General features: G+C 38.6%; 1 protein-coding gene across 1 annotated transcript; it reads left to right on the top strand.

Annotated features, from left to right (window-relative positions):
- Window positions 1–480: 480 nt before the first annotated feature.
- Window positions 481–20,062, top strand: N4BP1 (NEDD4 binding protein 1). The gene is made up of 7 exons (XM_076349268.1): window positions 481–810; window positions 3,210–4,984; window positions 13,286–13,416; window positions 13,856–13,952; window positions 15,739–15,846; window positions 17,412–17,519; window positions 19,541–20,062. Exons 1-7 carry the CDS (start codon window positions 565–567, stop codon window positions 19,863–19,865), a joined length of 2,790 nt encoding a protein of 929 aa, XP_076205383.1. The 5' UTR covers window positions 481–564; the 3' UTR covers window positions 19,866–20,062.
- Window positions 20,063–20,483: the final 421 nt, after the last annotated feature.

Below are 20,483 nucleotides of genomic sequence, written 5' to 3'. Positions count from 1 at the left end.
CGATACCAGAACATGGCTGTGCCAACAGTATCTTAAAACGAAACTTCTGGGCTGTGAAATCGTAAAAGAGGAAGGTTTCTTTCCTACGCGGGCGGGAGCCTCTCCCCCCGCCTGCGAGGCGGGGAGAGACCGTTCCGTGAGGATCGTGCCTGGCACTAACGGTCGGGGGCGGCGCGCTGTGAAGAGCCGCCAGCCTCCTCTCAGGGCAGCCGGGGCACGACTGCAGGCACCCGCCGCTCTGCAGCGGGAGCCGCGAAGCCAGAACCAAAGCAGGAGGCGGGCGGCTCGGCCCCCAACACCGTTCTGGGCCCTGCCACAAGCTGCCCGTCCCGTGAAAAGGCGGGATGAAGGCCGGCCGAGGGAGGAGCGCTTCCGCCGCTCTCGCTAAAGATGGCGCCGCGGCCGCGGAGGGGCGCTCCCCGCCTCGTGGCGCGGGGCGGTGGCGCTGTCGCGGACCGATGACGTCCGTGGGCCGTGCGGAGGGAGCCTGGGGATTCCCCGTGTTGTTGTCCTGGGGCCCAGCGGGATGGGAGGCTGGAGCGCGGGGCGGCACGGCCGGCGCTGATGGCGGCTCGCTGGGCAGCCCGCGGCTCCGGGCCGGGGGTGGATGAGTTCACCGTCCCTGCGGAGAAGAGCCGCCTCCTGGAGGGGAGCCGGGGCCGCATCGAGGGCTTGTTCGAGGTGCGGCTGGCAGTGCTGGGGGCGCAGGGGGACTGGCGGCCCGCCATCCCGCCGCCGGGCCCGCCACCCGCCGCCAGCAGGATCTGGGTGCAGCTGGCGGGCGGTGGGAAGGCCGTGCGCAGCGCCAAGGTACGGGGGGGCCGGGGGCAGGGCGGGAAGCGGCGCCCGGTCGGGTGGTTGGGGCCTCGGTCGCTCGGACGGGGCCGGGGCCGTGTTTGCGTACGGAAAGGTCCCTCTCCCCCGGGGCACGGCTCGGGGCCGCTACGTGCGGGTAGGAGGAAGAAAGGGTGGGGGAAGAGTCAGTGCTTCACGAGGAAACAGAAACGGCCCTGCCTTGGCAAATAGGTGTGTTCCAGGTGCCAGGGCGTCTCCGGCGGTGTTGACATAAGCGTAGAGAATAAAGAGAAAACAATTCAGCTGGGAAGTGCAAAGTTCATCGGTATTGTGGAGCGCGTTACGGCTGCCACATTGTGCAATATTACTGCCGTCTGCGTGAGGGGTTTTAACACTTGTGAGAATGGCCCAAGTTTCGTTTTAAAGCGCGACTGGAATGTATCGCTCTCCTTTTTCTCCCCTGAGTCAAGAAATTCTTCGGAGTTGGTTGGGCGTTGCCATGTTTCCCAGTTGCTTTACAGACTTAACTTATTCTGTGGCACTTAGTAGCTTATTACCAAAGCTCTCGCTAACGGCTTAGCAGAACTAATGTTTCCTTAGTGTAAAAGTTGGCAGATCCAGACTGCTTCACCGATCTGTTTGCTGGAGCAAATAGCTTTCTTTTTAATCGAACACTACAAACAAGAGAGAGAGCCGTCTAGGCTGTTTGTGTCTCTGACTGTGACACTAGTTGCTGTGAAGTATCTTCACAGAATTATTTTGTTAAATCTCTTGTAACCAAAGGTTAGCTGTACAAGAGATTCAGCAGTAATGATGAAATTAGTATTGTTACCGTAAGTCGGCAGATGAGGAACTCGCTAAGGCTCAATTTGGAGTTTTAGAAAGCAGGCATTCTTTATTGCGGCGCTGGGTGCAAGGTGGAATTCCACAAATCAAGCACACCTATGGCTAGATCACCGTTACATTTATACACAAGAATTACAGGGTAGTACACTCCCAGTTACAATGATAGGTTAGTGATTTGCATATACTTACAATATCTGCTATGTCATTCTCTTCTGTTACTACGCTTGCGCAGGGGAAGGGCCTTCACCTGGGCAAGGGTGGTCTTGACCTATGGGTGTGTTTTTTAGTATTATAATGAGGGCAGTTCACTTCAGGTTACTTTAAAAGTAAGTTTCGTTGCCAAGTTAGCCAGATATTCATCTACCTTGTCAAGTTGTCAAATAACTCATCCCATATACAATAAAGCCTAAGTGGTCTGGTTACGGTCTAGAGAATTAAGACTAAGGCTTACATGGTCCAGTGAATAACACAGCAATCCATACATAACGCTAACATAAGGATTAATCAAAATGTTTCTTATAGTCACTTATTCATTGTCAAACACAAAATATAGAAAGATTCAATAAAAACTTATGATAACCTTCAACAGTATTACTCATAGTGGACCTGGCAACTATAGCTGTTTGAATCGTGTGATGAGAACGATAGTGTGAGCACTAGGTCGGCTGAAAGGTAGCTTTCAAAACCAAAATCTCGATATGTGGGCGTTTGTGTCTTTGTTTGTTTAAATACACATATATATATTATTGGGGATCCTTAGCGTGTATTTTGTGACTTAATTCACAGACTTGGCAGTCCGCTTTCAAAAACTTGATTCCTTTACTGTGTAATGCCTAAGACTTACAAGGAAAATACTATGAATGTTGAGGGTTTTGAACTATTTGAAATTGACTCTAAACCAATTTGCTTGTATATTTGGGCTCAGAGACTCCAGAAACCATTACAGGTAGCATAAACAGCTATTCTTCTCCAGGCAACTGCAGTACAGCTTTCTTTTTTCCAGAAAATTAAAGCCTGAAACAAACAGCACAAGATTTCCATTTTCTAATTGCTGCTTTTCCTAATAACATAGAAAATGTTTCCTACTCCAAATACTTTAAAGGGCATGGGAGACGTGACTTCTCTTACATGTAGAGCAGTTTTCAAACCTTATCTGCAGGGATTATTGAGTAGAAAGTGTAACAATTGCACAAGGCATTTGTTCATGAAGCGTATGTTCTCTTTGACCAAAGAACAGGGATGGGAAGATAAATGTCTTTTGACTTGTCTTTTGAACTGTTTGAGCTACAAATTAAATACTCTGTTACTATGAGTTTCAAGTAAATTTATTTATAAACGGTAGGATATAAAAGAAAGTTAGCTTTCTATGAGATCTATTTACAAATCATTTAAGATATCTGTATTTTATCTCTATTATCCAGTTTACTGGCAGTATTTACTTTCTCATGTTTCTTATGCTAAGTTGGCTTTATTTTCTAATGTGTTTGTCCATTGCTGACCTAACCAAAAATAATTTTATATATTAGCTTTTCACAAATATTCACTCTGCTGTCTTTTTCTCCTTCTAGGAATATATAAAGGGACTCTGTGAACCTGAACTAGAAGAAAAGGAGCGCTACCCAAAGGACATGCATTGCATCTTTGTTGGTGCACAGAGTCTGTTCCTCAATAGTCTTATTCAAGATACCTGTGCTGATATAACAGTGCTGGAAATAGGATTGCTCAGTATTAAGGGGGGTGCAGAAGCTGTTGTTATGGCTCAAAGTCATGTTCAGCAATTTGTGAAGCTTTTTGAGAATAATGAAAGCTTATTAAGCGACAATGAATCAGAGATTAAAAAGCAATTCAGACAATTTGTGGAAGCACATGCAGATAAATATACAATGGATTTACTGATTTTGCCTAGCTCACTAAAAAGAGAACTCCTAGCTCTCACGCAAACTGAATGTTGTGAAGTGGAGAGCAATATCATAGATCTTACAGATTCTGAAAGCCTGACAGAGCTTTTACAAAACAAAGCCTCCAAAGTAATGGCTACAAACAGAGATGGAAGAGCAGGTGGTGAGGAAGCAAGAAACAATGCTGGGACACCTGTAACTGAGCTTACAAAGCAGATGGACACCGTGTTTTCTGATGCTCCTGAAACAAGTTTTGTTCCCATAAATGCTGTGCCTCTGTTAGAGGCAGTGGTGCCTAAAGAAAGGCAGTCATGTAAAAGAAGATCTTCTGATGATGAGGAAAGGCTCCCTAAAAAGCACTTCTCTTTGGAAAATGATCAGGAAGTGAAATCTCCTTCACACAGTAATCCTTCAGACAGCGATGCAGTTATTGATCTGCTTTCGGATAGCTGCAGTGAATCAGATGATCCCAGTTATTGCCTTAAAGAAGCTGATGATATCAGTGAGGAAATGGAATATAAGATTCTTGTGAACTTTTTCAGAACAATGGGTTATTCCCAATATATTGTAGAAAAAGTTATTGGTATCCTAGGAAAATCTGTGGAACCATTAACATTGCTAGAAGAAATTGAAAAGGAAAATCTAAAATTTCAAAAAGAAGATGAACAGTCATCTCAAAAGCCTGGAACTATCAATCCTCCTTTAGGAAGTAATGCAAATAATTCACACAAGCTAGAAGACAAAGGCATTTCTAGCCATAGAAGTCCACTTAAATCCAGTCATACTTCAAAGGAGACAAAAAATGAATATCACAAAATAAGAGATTCACCAAGCATGCAGGTTGATGCAGAAGATAAAATGCATATGTTGGTATGCAGACCTGCCTCTCCTTCCAGTAAAAATTCAGCTATATGCTATAAACAAAGAGACATTTATTGCCCTGGTAAGAATCACGGTTCAAGGTCAAGTGATATAGAAACTGATGGTGGTGTAACTTGCGGCACTATACAAGCTGGAGCTCTAAAAGATGTTGATTTTGTAGCCAGAGGGAGCTCAGATGTGCAGCGTATCTCAACTAAGAATAAAACTGCAGTTCAGCAAAAATCTGCAGGGCCCTCAGTTGTACAGAATAGTCATCCTGTTTTTGAGGACCAATTAGGACACTGCAGCTCTTCTTCTCAAGTGAGATCTCTCAAACAACGCCTTTCCCAAACCTCAAATTCTGAAAATCCTATCCCAGACCAGGTGTTGTCTTCACAAATACATCCTTCAGATCCTGATAGAGAGACAGTGGGACCCCACAGACGTCATCCTGATCCTTCAGTTACTGGAGTTCAAAGATTTTTGGAATCTCTGAAAAAGCCATACAGACTGGAGTTGAAAAATGAACCTGGGAAACCGTATTTAAAACATATCATTATTGATGGAAGCAATGTTGCAAAATCGTAAGTATTGTTCTTTTCAGCTATTTCTTTATTAAAAGTTCAATGAACTTTCAAATGAAATAGGGACTAAGAGGTTGCTGTGGCATGTGTAAAGTTTTTGCTAGCTAGCTTTTTGGTGACCGACAGTCCATGTACACAGCAAGGTTTTTCAGCTACTGATAATGGCTGCACTGGTAAGTTATAGTACGGCTTGATAATGAAAAATTACATGAGATTGACAGGAGCCATTTTAATTTCCAACGCATTGCAATTTTGATATATTTTATTCTCTGTTTAGTGACAGCATTCGTTTTTATGACTGACTTGTTTGGAGTTATTCTTCTTTGTTGAGGTATGTGCATAGAAGGAAATTCTGAAGTTTTTAGCAGGTGCACTATATGACACTTACTGCAGTACACAAATCCAGTTAGGACAGTGTGGTTGTGGGATATTCTATTGTGAAACAATTCTTGTAGAATTTACTTTTGGTTTAAAAAAATTACATAGTCTGAAGTTGAACAAGTGCAATAACTGGTTAAAATAGAATAAGGAAAATCCTTGATTTTGACTTAAAAATTGGTTGGTAATTGCAATACTCTGGAAAATATTTTCTATAAAGCCTTTTAAGACTTAGTTTTCCTGCTCTGGTAGAAATTCATGAATTTGTAAAAACAGGTAGCTCAGATTTATGAAGCCCAAATACTAAAATAATCTGAAACAAACTTGTACAGAATAGGCAATGGAAAATAAAACCAGGTATACGTTAGAGGTAGATGAGATCCTTTTTGATAACAAGATGTTTCAAAATGAAAAGTGTTAATTCTACAGTGTTTCTTCCTAGGCAGTGGTCAAATTTGAAGCCAAACTTGTGCCATTTCAGAGCAACCTGCTTTGAATTATCAGTGCTCCAGCTCAATGTAACACTTCAGTCAGAAGTAATTTCAGTGAGCTCTGCTCTGCTGCAAGCAATTTTATGCATGAAACTTAATAAGCTTTGCATGCACCTAACGAAGAAGTTGAGTTACCGTCAACTTAAAAGTGTTTTGTTCTTTTACTTTTGCTCTTAGCGTCTTGTCATTTTAAAGTGGAGGTTCTTATATAGTAGGAATGTATTTGTCCTTTAACAACATTACATGTTAGTGCTTGGGTCCTGTTACTTTTTGCAAACGTAGGCATGCAACAAAAATATTCCATACCCCTCCATAAAATTTGCAGAATAGGGAACTGTGTGTATGTGTGCACACACCTCGTCTCCTATTCCTCCTGATAGCTGAAAGAATGTATACAAATGATAGTAGACAATTATAGGGCTATTGGATAATTTTAATAGATTGGCTGACAAGGCACCATGCAAACAAACCCTATGAAATGGGCACAGTTAATACCGAAAAGATCAAGAAATCCCTTTCATTGACTATGATGCAGGGATTTTCCATTATTGTAAATATCTTCTAATTCCTTTTTTTTTTTCAATGTTTCTATTGTAGACATCTTTGGAGGGCATTGCCAATGACAAATTTTTTTATTTTCTTTTTTTTTAAGTTTATTATAACTAACTGGAATAGCAAGAATCGGTTAGAACCTATATCTCTTTACAATTTTGTGCTTCACTTGGTTCATTGTAACATCTCATCAAAACTATCCTTGAATTGATTGCTGTTGTCTAGTCAGGAAGAGACTGGGATTTGTTCTTTTTATACTAAGTAATTTTGGCAAGCACGCATGTCAAAAGGTTTTGTCAGTGTTTGCTATGGGGCTTTTTTGTAGTTTTGGAATATGAAAGTGAGCAATGACAAATGCAGTATTTCTTCTTAAGGAGGAAGTGGTAGTTCTTAAGAACAAACTGACTGACTGTTCTCATGCTCCACTCGTCAATGTAAGAGTAAACTTACTATGAGAACTTGCTATTTAAGATTTTTTTGGTGCATTCAGAGTTCCTCTGCTGAACATGCATAAACCCTTCCAAGTACAGAAATTAGTTTTCATTCTGAAACCATGCTGCCAGAACCAAAATGGAGTACTTTAAGCAAAACAATAGTAATTCTGAGAAAGATCATCTATATACCCAGAAAAAGTGGGAAAAGATTAGGCTATATAAGTGTTTCTTAAATACTTAAAATCCATGTTTTAAAATAGTTTACTCTTGGAGATTGGAAATCCTGAAAAGCCTCATATCAGCTATATTATCTTGTATTTAGTTGTAACTAATTCTTGAATAGGTTATTTTCTAAGAATAAGCCAGAGTACTAACAGTGATCCCCTGAATTCTCTAGGATGCTCTTAGGCTGAGAATAACACATCTGACTGGTTAAGATACATGTATCACATGTCATCTACTTCCAGCTATTAGATGAAAGAGACTTCCCAAAAGAATGGGCTTAGATGCTGTTTAGGGGAAGAAAATAAACTTTTCCAGGAAAAAAAAATTACAATGTTATGTACCATAAGAAAATAATATCGAAGTCTGTCCTAAAATGAATGTAATGTTTCAGACAGTTGACAGCTGGTACAGTTTCCCAGAAGTAACTATGTAAACACAGATCTGCACATGCATGTACACACAGTTGTATTAATGGGGAAAAAAATGGATGTATGCTTCTAGTTTCACAGAGATAGATAAAGTTGCCCTTAGATTTTGTTCTTTCGTGGTTATGAAAGATCTATTGTAGCTCCTAAACATTTCACCAAAATTCATGGAATAGGAAAACTTCCTCAATTGTTAGGGATAATAAATGCTTCTAACTCCCTTTTCTCTGTAATACATATGAATTTTGCTTGAGAACAGAAATAATAAATTCTGTTGTTATTTTTGTGACGTGCTAGTAGAACTGTTAATATTATTTTAGCAAGTTGGAGAATCAATCTTCACTTCTTCCCTTTATGTACAGTCCTAGCCTGATGATATCTATTTTGATACCTTGGTATTTGCTGATAACTTACATGGACTACCAGGTGATACCTTAAAATTCCTAGACATATAGTTCATTCAGAAAAAATTCTGCTGATGTTTTAAACTTAATTCATATAAAATTATATCTCACTTTGCCTGGTTTTTTTGACAGGCCTCTTACGTATTTGCATATGTTTCTGCTAGATCACTATTTTTTTTTTCCAGTCAGAACAAAATGTACATTTTTAAATATGATTAGCTTCAAATGCAGTTTAAGGACCAAGGACCTACTAATATAGAAATGTTTGCAGTTAGTCCAGAAAGTCTCTAGCACAGATGAGGCTTCAAAATTAAGTCTAAGTAACCTCTGTTTATGAGAAGGAATGTCGGAAGATTTCTGTGTAACCTTTCCTACCAAGTGATCATTAATTGAAGAAGGTGATTATCATCCTTATAAATTGATTTCCCCAGGTTAAAGAGCCCAGAGCTAGTCCCTTACGACTGGCAACAGTAAAACTTTTCAGGTCAATCACTGGAGAATTAATTGAATTAATAGATTAAGGTATTCTGTCATTTTATAGTCTTGCTAACTTTAAAGGGGAAGCCTGACATGATCTGTAACTCTTGACACTGCTCTAATTCAAGTACAGTGTTTTGTCACAGTAAATAGTTTTTAAAGCAAACTTACTTCCTCATTGTTCAGACTCTGTTATTTAGAAAATAGTGATGTAAAAGTGCAAGTCACAACTGAGTCATGAGTATAATACCTCAAACTTTTTAAAATTATTTTCCCAAACACATATTAGTGGAAGAGAAATGCAAATTGTTGGGGTCATGTAGAAAATAACAAATATACCAAATCTTCTTTGTCTATTTTTTTTTTAATATGGAGAGATTTTTTTCATCTCCATATTTCATCTATGGGGTTTTGTGTCTTTTTTTTTTTTTTTAAGAACAACCAAATACATCTGAAACCAATGAATTAAAAGATGGTGAATAAATTATCTGCTTCTATCTCTGACGGCTGCGAGACTACTGTAGGCAGTGGTCTCCTAACTTTTTTTGATTGAGCACCCTGTGCTGGTTTTGGCTGGGGTAGAGTTAATTTTCTTCATAGTAGCTAGTAGGGGGCTATGTTTTAGATTTGTGCTGGAAACAGATAATACAGGGATGTTTTTATTACTGCTGAGCAGTGCTTACACAGAGTCAAGGCCTTTTCTGCCTCTCACCCCACCCCACCAGCGAGCAGGCTGGGGGTGCACAAGGAGCTGGGAGGGGACACAGCCGGGACAGCTGACCCCAACTGACCAAAGGGATATTCCACACCATATGACATCGTGCTCAGCATATAAAGCTGGGGGAAGAAGGAGGAAGGGGGGGACGTTCGGAGTGATGGCGTTTGTCTTCCCAAGTCACCGTTACGTGTGATGGAGCCCTGCTTTCCTGGAGATGGCTGAACACCTGCCTGCCCATGGGAAGGAGTGAATGAATTCCTTGTTTTGCTTTGCTTGTGTGTGCAGCTTTTGCTTTCCCTATTAAACTGTCTTTATCTCCACCCACGAGTTTTCTCACTTTTACTCTTCTGATTCTCTCCCCCATCCTACTGGGGGGGAGTGAGCGCATGGCTGTGTGGGGCTTAGATGCCAGCTGGAGTTAAACCATGACACACCCTTATTAGTAAAATAATCTTTGAGCATGCATCTCTAATATATGTATATTTATCAACTATATATGTGCATTACTGAAGTTCTAATATTTCCTTCAAGCACCCCAATGGATTGTCGTGCACACACCCCACACTAGAGTAGGGCATAGTAGTGGGGTACCATTGACATACAGTTCCCAAATATGGTTATACAACATCTGCCGCCTGCTGAAATGGAAATGAAAACTCTGCTTATGAAAAGCAAAGGACAGAGAACTGCCTCAAAATAGCAGAACCATGAAGATATTTAAATGTCCTACTAAATAATCAATGCATGGGGGCCTGGGGGGGGTTTAATCTAGGTATTCTGTAGCTTCCTTCTGGCTAAATGAAGTAAATAAAGCCTCATTATTTTCTTACATCTTAGAAAATGAAGAATTTTCAATTTTGCTTTGAATTGTTTTCAGTTTTACTTCTCAGTACCTTGAGGTTATGGACATCTGCTTCCATGCCTATGTTGGGGGGTTTTTTTGACCCCTGAGTGTCATGTGTTTTGGGGGGAGTATTAATGCATTGCCCACATGCTTGGAGTAAGGCTGAATGGGCTTCCAAATCACTACTTGCCTTGTCTTAACTCTGGAAGACTGCAAGAAGCTGAAGAATTTTTCGTCTTGACACGTGCGGCCTAGTAAAAATGGCACGTTGATCTATTAATGCTAGCTGTACTTTCAGTGTGCTTGTTGAATGAGAGAAAGCCCGGAGTTTACTCTAACCGCTAACAAGTATTTTTAAAAATTGCCTCTTTTTGTGTGCTGAAAACAGACCTTTCAGGACAGACTGAAATATCTAGATAGTTGTCAGGTAATTTTAAATTGAATTTTATTAAAATGTGGGAGAAACTCAGAATGAAAGAGTAATTGGATGGAATTATATCTTGCTAGAATTGTTTGTAAATAATGATATGTACTTTTCTTAGTTTAGTTACAAAACCAAAGGGAAAATGTTACATTGTCCCAGAAAGCAACCTGCTGTTTGGTGCTTTGTGTTGTTTATGATCATCTCTTGTTTAACTTCAGAAATACTTTTGTAGGGTCTTCACAGTTTTTTAAAGAACTGGGACAGCCAAAACCAGTATTTACAATGGCAATTGGCGAACAGATGCAGTCTTTGAGATGGATGTCTTGAAAAGACCACCTTGCTGTGGTAATTTGCTGTCCTTCAGATGTTTACCTAGCTCAAATAATGCATTTCATATTTCTGTTTATCTAGCAGTGACGTATTTGTTCATATTATAGCTCACCTTAATTCTACATGTTATTTGATAAAGTTAAATATATTGCTTCTGTTTGCATGCTTTTTTAAGTTGCTACAGAGTAGGAGTTTGTGATCATACAGGACAAATCAAGAACTGCTGTTCTAGGCTTCAAAACATTTAAAAAACAGAGTACTCTGTGTAGTTCAGCAGGTTTAAAGCTCTAAAACAGGAGAATGGACAAGTAGAGAAGGCATAATTTTCAACATGAACATCGAGGCCTCTGCATCTCTTGAAGTCCAGTTGAGAGCCAGTGAAAATACAGTGAAAGTATTAACAGAGTTTTCCAGTTTATTGAAATGGATATCTAACTTAAAGTGGGAGGATGATGACTGCATTTTAAGTTTATGACCTAGAAGGTTTACAAGGAGTAACTCTTCTGTGGCAATTTCATTCCTTTATTTGACTGCTCTTGACATCAAGAACACTTGATTTTATTAGGATAAGTGTGGCATAGGATTTTTTTTTCTCCAGAAACTCTGTTAATTAGTCAGATTTTTTGTCTTTTACAGTTCAGATGTAGCTTACTCATTTTTCTGCCCTTCTGCATAAAATGTTCCTCTCCAAATTCAGAGAACCTTAATAGATTTATATTTTGATACGTTTATTTTAAAATGAGTCTACAAAATTGGAAAAGGATACAGGAACGCTGCTAAAGGCTGAGTTTCACTGTAAAATATTTCCACTGAAATGTTTTAAAGAAAACTCTGTTCAGAAGGTTTCCTGGTAGCTTAAACTAGCAGTTTAGAGGTAAGATTCCATTCAAAACTAATAAGGCTTACTATTAGGCTTATAATATATAATTGCACATTAATTAGGAGACTGGTTTAAAATACGAATACCACTTGATCACTTACTGTTATGAGAAGCACTTTGTAGTGACTTAACGTCTAACTCAAAACATAGAGTATGTACTACTTTGTAAGAAGTGCTTTGCCTGTTCATGCCATCAGTTCTGAATCAGTGCGTCTTTTCTAACTAAGTATATCTTTGTTTTGTCTAAGTGTAGCCTCTAATCTATGAAAATGTGAGGGGAAAAGTTTCTGAATGAAAACTGGATTTAGCCTCATGTAAGGTGCTAGTAGGTATTTTGTAGGAATTCATTCTAGAGGTATTTTTGATTCTGTCTTCTGTGCTTTATTTTAAGATTCTTCCATTATTCTTCTGAAGCTCAGTTCCCAGAATGTGGTTAGACAGTTAATTGCTAAAGGAGGACTTCCTGCCATGTGTTAAATAGGCATATAGGATCATTGGGATAATTCAGATTGAGAGGGACCTCACAAGGTCATCAACTCCAATCTCTGTATCACTCATATTGGGCAGTTGCTGATTTTTCTGGAAGTCACTTAACTGAGTTGCAAAAACAGGTAATGAACAGCTGATATTTTTAAATGGGGGGGGGGGGGGGAGGGGGGGGAAGATTGCAACTAAAATACAGTGTTTTGCTTGAAAATGGTAGCTCAGATTGTTGAAATGAAGGGAGAGGAGGCCCTAATATCTTACATTATCAGAGAACTTCTCAGATATAATCCTTGGGAACCAGTTGAACCAAAGGTGGTGTATTTTGCAGTGGGACTGTATTTGGAACTACCACAATATTGGATTATCATCATTTTAATCTATAATCAATAGATTTTGGAAACTATCTGTCGTGGTTTAACACAGCAGGCAGCTAAACACCACACAGCCGTTTGCTCACTCTCCCACTGTGGGATGGGGGAGAGAATTGGAAAAAAGGTGAAACTCATGGGTTGACATAAAGACAAAATAATAATGGTAAAAGAATATGCAAAACAAGTGATGCACAATGCAATTGCTCACCACCCACTGACCAATGCCCAGCCAGTTCCTGAGCAGTGGCTGCGCCCCCCCGGCTAACTCCCCCCAGTTTTTTTGTTCAGCAAGATGTCATATGGTATGGAATATCCCTTTGGCCAGTTGGGGTCAGCTGTCCTGGTTGTGCCCCCTCCCAGCTTCTTGTGCACCTCCAGCCTCCTCGCTGGCAGGGCGGTATGAGAAGCTGTAAAGTCCTTGACTTAGTGTAAGCACTGCTCAGCAACAACTAAAACATCAGTGTGTTATCAACATTATTCTCAACCTAAATCCAAAACACAGCACTGTACCAGCTACTAGGAAGAAAATTAACTCCATCCCAGCTGAAACCAGGACGCCATCACTATTGGCCTCTTTTAAAGCTAAACTCACTTTTAATTACTCAAATATCATTGTGCCCACGAAACTGAAAGGAGACTGAGCGATAAAGTTGCAAAGTGATGTTTCTGTTCTCTTCTTTTGCTGAAGATGTCTTTCCATTTATAAGATTCTTAATCTATAACATCTGTCTACGTTTTATTTTGGTGAGGCTGTATGTGTAACTTCTAGCTTCACTTTGCAGGGTTTTGTTCTATTTTCTTTGTATTCATAGTAGTAAAACTCTAGTGAATTTAATCTCCCTTCTCTTTCTTTCACCCCCAGTCATGGTCTAAGGAAATTCTTCTCCTGTCGAGGAATTGCAATAGCTGTTGACTACTTTTGGAAACGTGGCCACAGAAATATTACTGTATTAGTTCCACAGTGGAGAAAAAGACGTGATCCTTTCATTACAGGTGAGGGAAATAGTTTCCTAATGTTTTCTTTATTAAACTAAATTGTAACTATTTCTTTGGATACTTCTGTGAAGAAGGAATGGAGAAGGAATACTTCATAAAACGTTAAGCCTGAGCAGTCTGGCTGCCCAGCATGAGTAACTGGGTTTCCATATACAATGTGAGACACTCTGAAGTGCTGTTTAGGCTAACTGATGTGTCATAAGTGGAGGCCTTTTTGTTTGGTTTGGTTTTTGTTTGCTCTTTAATTTCTAGTTTCAACCTCTTCCTCCCCGTTTTTATAATATTAGCAATTCTTCAGCTATCAATATGTCATTTTTGTAGATTCATAGGTACAAAAATAGGCTATCTTCTCTGCTAATTATATCTCAGATTAATTGTCAAATATATAGCTTAGAAAGCTTTTGTTTTTAAGAACAGTTGTTTCATGTTTTAACAGAGCAGGATTTCTTAACACAGCTCGAGGATGTTGGAATATTGTCTTTAACCCCTGCAAGGATGGTTTTAGGAGCAAGAATTGCTGCTCATGACGACAGGTACGGAATATACATAGTTTTAAAGTCTTTTCGAACATCTGACTAATGGTTGTAAAAGCGTAGTACTTCATAAGTGGTGGTATTAGCTAGTTCTTCAACCTGTCTAGACAGAGAGCTATGCGTCTAACTTCAGACTGAGCTCTGTTACGTTATTTTACTGTCCTAAGAAACATTTTTATATGTAATTATCTAATAATATTGTACATACTGTTTTCAGAAATTCATGGAAAATGGCAAATTTGCATGGCAATTTTAACCAAAAAAAAAGTTAATCCATTTCAAATGTCATCGCTTGCATTGAGGAAGAAATTAGTCTTTTAGTAATGTTCTTATGCTTTCCTGATCATCAGTCTATCCCTGAATTGTCTTTTACGTTTGGGGAGCATGAGCATAAATCTGATCAGGTACTGTTCTGTTCCGTTTTTTTTCTTGACGCTGTTGTGGCATACAGACATAGATGTGTATTTGGAGCAGTGTATTTGTAACAATGTGTAGGCTAGTAAATTTCCAAGTTAATTTAAGCACCAAAGTTCAACTTCAAAATGTGGGGATGATCTTTCAGTGAACAACAGTAAGCTTTAGGGTTTTTTGTTGGGGGGGGGGGCAATTCCTCGTGCTTACGCTGCTATTGCCAAATTTTCCCAGTCTTGAGACATGGTTAAAAGCACGTGCTGCTTAACTTTTTTTTTTCCACAACCAGCTTTCCTAAATCTGCATGGATGAGCAGTTTGCAGCTTTGAAATTGTGTTTTGCAGCTAGCTACAGTTCACTGAATTTCGGTTTCTTCCTTCCTACTAATAATCATTCATACTTTATTTTTCTGACTACAAAAACGTCAGGTTTTTGCATCATGGGCATGCCTATTTTTGTTAGATTTATGCAGTCATGTACCTGATTGCAGAACTTGATACACAAAAGATATATAAAGTAGAGTGCACTTAATTTATCTTCCTTGTTCCAATGTAGCAACTCTGATCTCTTAAGTAATAATGTCGTAGCAAAAAAAATGTAGAAGGCAGCCAAGTTGGAGTTGTTTACATGCTAATATTTTATATACACCCAGCATTTCATATGAAATGCTATGTAGGTGCAGTATTTACAGTTGAGATTACTGTGGAAATGAGTGTTGTGCTAACATATTTGCACTTTTGTCAAAAGTATACACGTTTCTGTAAAAGAACACCACCCATTATCTCTTTGCTAAAATAGTTTCAAATGGCAAAAAGCTTGTTTTCAGACAGGTAAAAAAAAAAAAAAAAAACATCGGATTTTCTTAATAAATGAGTAGTTACCTTTTGTCATAATCTATTTAACAACAAAATGGTAGCAGCACTCTGTTAGCAAGTGTTGACAGAGCAAACAACTAACATGCATAACGCTATTTTGCAGAACATGGACATTAATGCTAAGCAAAAAAGTATATGGAAATAAGTTTGTGTTGGAATGTGTAATAAATACTGTACTCTTTTGTAAAGCAAACCATTTACCTCTACAAATATTTCAGAATCTGATAATCCCATGGGTTTTGGGGAGTTTTGCTTGTGGGGTTTTTATATGGGAAGAAAGCCTCCCATGAAGACACTGCTGCACTAAATAAATGCATGCTGCCTAAAACGTTGTTTAAAGTTATATGGTGGGTCAAAACAGAGTAATTTCCTGGTAATCAAAGTGCTTGTTTTCATGCAAATAGATTACTCTTGGATGGTGAAATGTTTAGTTTTCTAGGTCTTCAGACAATTTTCAGCAAAGCAGACTATCTTAACGGTCTTTGAAATTAATTTTACAGGTTTTTATTAGAGCTTGCTGATAAAACTGGAGGTGTTATTGTGACTAATGATAACTTCAGAGAATTTGTGACAGAATCACTTGCCTGGAGAGAAATTATTCAAAAAAGGTGAATTACTCAATTTCTATGAAAGCATAAAAGCACGTCTGTCCTTACAGTTGTAGGCACTCTACCTTCATGTGGGATTTTTTATCTGTCATGCAATTCTGGTAGAGCCCAACAAAGTACTGTGTTTGTTTCACCACTTTGATTCATGGCCTTATAATCGTGTGTTGAGTAGTCTAATGTCCCTATTATTCCTATATTCTCTAATGTAAGTCTGTTAATTGCTCACATAAATGGGAACTTGGTGTAGCAGCCAAGCTATATCACTTCTGAAGCTTGATGTTAGATCCTGTTAGAGTATACGCTTTGTGGTCCATTCTCACAGGCTTTCTTGGCTTACATTTCATTTCTTCAAGGAGACATGATAGCTGATGCAGACGTACAGTGTCACTTCTAAGGTTTCAGAATCAATCACTCTTTACTGTAGTACAACAAATCGGCATAGCTAAACAAAATAATGAACGCTTGCAACATATCCCTATAGCCATTTCCCTGCAATTTTTGTGTGTCCTTTGGGTTTAGATGAGTTCACTTAGCTATCAAATATCCCTGCTTAAGCTTGTGGATTCTCTGTGAATTATAGTTTCTCCTGTGCAACTAGTTTCTTTTTTTTTTAGTTCATTTGGTGTTTTGTTTTGTTTTTCCTCCCTTCCAGTTAAATCAGGTCATTTTATTATTAAGGTATGATTTTCTATTGCCCAAATTTCCCACTAATCCCTCAGAGTCTTCCTGACATCTTCTGAGGGTACATCTACTGCAGTGACTGGGGTCTGTATAGGTCTAATGAAATAAATAATTGAAAAGCGTCTAGGGTTCTCACAATATAGCTGGGAGAACATGGAATTGATGTTGGCTAATCATGTAGGTATTTACACTATTTCTTGAGTGAATTCTACCCAAGTCAGGTTCTGTTCTCCTACAGAACTTCAGCAAGAATACTTAGCACGTCATTCTGAGTCTGTGGGGTTTTTTAAGAGCTTGTGTTAACATCTGCTATTAGTTTTACTTCTGGGGAAATTCCACTATACCAAATTCTCTCCTCACAGACAAATTTTAGTTGAACTGGTTTCCTTTAATGCAAATATCCCTCTGTCCCAAAATGATTCCATAAAAAAAAGCTTCTTTGTGTCTTAACTGTAAACAGCTAATGCTATGTTTGCTAGTTGTGTGGCTTTCTGATAATATATGCATTTTACATACGTGGTTGAAGATCCTTACAAAGAAGGGGAGTTTGAACAGTCAGAAAATCTTCTCTAATCACCTAGAAAATCCCACCCTGGTCTTTTGCAAAAATTTGCAGTCATCCAACACTTGCTGTAAAAAAAAAAAAAAAGCAGCTCAGTGTTCTGCAGTGCAATGGGAACAGTTCACATAAGCTCCCATTAAATTATTTTGACACTGAATGCTGGTTGTATCTAAAATGGGTTACTAGTTAAGTTTCAGTGACTTCTGATGTGGTGTGAAGTGTCTGTGTTGCTCTAAGGCAACTTGTCCTATGCTACAGAGGTGAAGGGCAGCAAGGGTGTAATACATTGTTAGTAAATAATATTGAAAGAACTCTCTTGCAGGTTGCTCCAGTACACTTTTGCTGGTGACATATTTATGGTTCCTGATGATCCTTTGGGAAGAAACGGACCTAGATTAGATGACTTCCTTCGAAGTGGAGGCTGTTCTAGGTACAAGCACTGTTTTCACTTTTGTTTGAGACAGTTACGATTTCAAATGTGAAATAAACTGTTTTCCTGGTTCACTTGAACACTTCTTTAGATCTATATAGTAAAGGTACAGTAAAATTAAGCAAGAACACTGTAGGATATAGTAGCTTAACGAAAACATGTTTTTCATATTACTTCAGTCTGTTCAGAAACTGCTGGTGATACTTGCATCTAATCAAGATCTCTCTCAGAACTAAGATAATTAAGACAATAACTTCCTCTGAGATTTGATTGTGGTGGCTTTCATACAAAGGTGGTCCAAACTGTTAACATTGCACAAAGCTGCCAGTGGTTTGGGTATGTGGTAGCCTGGTATCCTGTTAATTACAGCGATGTTATTTAAAACACCTTGGTTGATGACTTATTCATAGTGGGACAATAGGTGCTACAAAAGAAACACTGTACAATGATACCCTTTTCACGGGAGAGGCATTTCACTTCACACTTGAGGGTACTGTACTATTAATAAAACAATTTTTGAGAGGCATTGTTATTAAATGCATTTGTATTTGATTCATAATTTTAAATATTAATAAACATATATTGTTCCGTTAAGATCATTGTACTTTTTAAATGTGCATATATTCAAAGTATGAATTTGCTTTGCATTAACTGCCAAGACTTGAGAATGGGTTTGCTATTTTGCACAAGAAAATAAGCTGCTCTTTGCTCTTCTTTCACCAGCTTAAGAATTATAAATGCTAATGATAGCAAGGAGTATTGAGAGAGCTTTTAGAAACAAGTGAGGTAAATAAAATTAGCAATACAAAAGGCAAGCTATACTTAAGGATTAATACAAAGAATAAGCAGGAATCTCAGCTATTGGAAACAACTGAGGAAAGTGAGACATGTATATACCAGTAGGTCACAGGTTGATTTGAAAATAAGCATGTAATGTCAACATGAAAAAAGGAAGCACAGTTCTAGAACTCCAATAAGAAACACTAAAAGTATTCATGCTCTAATATAAAACCCTTATGAGATGTCATTTGGAACACTGTGTTTTAGCTGCCTGTGTCTGAGAAAAATAAAGTGAAAACGGAGTGTGTTCTGAGAGGTGACTGTGATGATTGTAGAAATGGAAAGAGACTCTTCTGAGAAGACTCTCGAAGAGCTTGGTTTCCTATCTGTAAACTTGGAACTGGAACGAGGCTTTGGTTTTTGGGGGTCTGTGGTGGGGTCTTTTAAGACAGAGAAAAGGTGCCAGTGTAAAGAGTTCATTTTGTTCCTTCCCTGAGACTTTTCTACTTGAGTTAAATGATGCGGAAAGCATAAATGGCGCCAGGAATAAGATCAGAAACTAGAAGGATCTCGAGCAATTAGCCTTTCCATGTTGAGTAGTAGGAGGTGTCATAACCTAAATGCTTTTAAAATAGAGCTCTGTAATTTAGGGACTGTTTCCCTTGGTGGTAGGAGAATGGACTGTAACATGAGTTCCAGTTCACATTTCTGTGTTACCTGGTGACATCTGAAGTAGACTTGGCCCTAAATTTTGTAGTCCTAGCAGTTCAGAGTAGCAACAACTTTTCAAAGTCTGAAATGAAATCTCAATAATTAATGGGGCAATGAAGTTTTTCAGCAATTTCAGGATCTGAATATTCTTCCTTAATTATTGTGTACACAGTGTACATGTGTTCAATGTATCTTTTTATCCATTTAGCTCAATAATACTGATGTTGATACTTCCATAAAATAAGCTTTGACTGTTGCTGTATTCTGCCAAGTAAAGTACTCACAGCATATTGGAACTAGTCCTAGGTACTGTTAGTTAATGTTGTTAGTGTCAGATTCAAATTGAAAACTGTTACACCTACTGTTTTGTTTCACTTTGAAAAAATGCTCATCGTTTGATTCCAACCAGTAACTAGCTGAGCAGTAGTGAAATATAGGAGTTATACACATTTTTCTTTTCTGCATTTGTACAGAGACAGCTAGCATCTCCTTTACGTTAATTTAATCAAAATTTTTATTTTGTTCCATAGAGATTTTCAGTCTTTACAGAGCAGTGGACAGTATTCTTCTGAGACACCTTTCTTCGTGCCAGTCCCCAAACCAACCGGTAGCCGTCGACAGCCTAAAAACAGAGTACCTGGTGATCGCTCATCAACATGCCTTCCTCTGGATACAAACATACAGGCTTGTCTAGCAAGTCCACCACAGAGATCTGCCTCAGAAACAGTACAGCTAAGAGAAGCCCTGATAAAAATCTTTCCTGATTATGAGCAAAGACAAAAGATTGATCAAATACTAGCTGATCATCCATTCATGAGAGATCTTAATGCACTGTCTGCCATGGTGCTTGACTGAATATTATATAGGGTTTTTATATCACAACTGATCCGACTAACTTTGAATATCAATGTGAAGAAAAATGTTGCTCTGTTATGTTACTTTGTGAACATTCAGAACCTAATTTTATTTGTATAAACAAAGATTTTTTTTTGTGTATGTTCTGTTGCTAATAGATGCCAGTTTTTGGTAAATTAAAAACTGCTGCTACTACAGATTTGTAGTAATATTTTCTATGAAAAAAAAATCTTCTGCTTCACTTGAGTTGCTTATTAAAGCAGTAGCAGTTCTGAAGAACTGCTATCACTTTAAATAGTGTGTTAGCACTTTTTAAAAACCCCTTTCCTCAAAAGGGAAAAATCATGTCAGAGGCTTAAAAATGACTCTTACAGCTTCAGATATATTTTCCAGATGCACGCATAACATACTATAACATAAGCCATGCACCTGTCAGGTATCAGTATTGGTGTTTGTATCTAGAGTATAGATATTCTTAGAAAACCTATGCTCTACTAGTACCTCCTTCACTTATGAACTTCAAAATATTTCTCCATGGAAATAAAAGACCCTTTTAATATTTTCAGATACAAAGACTTCTACGTAGTGTATATGTGAACCTGCTTTCCTTAAGCCTGC

Source organism: Aptenodytes patagonicus, chromosome 11, assembly GCF_965638725.1.
Source record: "Aptenodytes patagonicus chromosome 11, bAptPat1.pri.cur, whole genome shotgun sequence".
NCBI lineage: Eukaryota > Metazoa > Chordata > Aves > Sphenisciformes > Spheniscidae > Aptenodytes > Aptenodytes patagonicus.
This window is presented reverse-complemented; position numbering and strand designations above follow the sequence as displayed.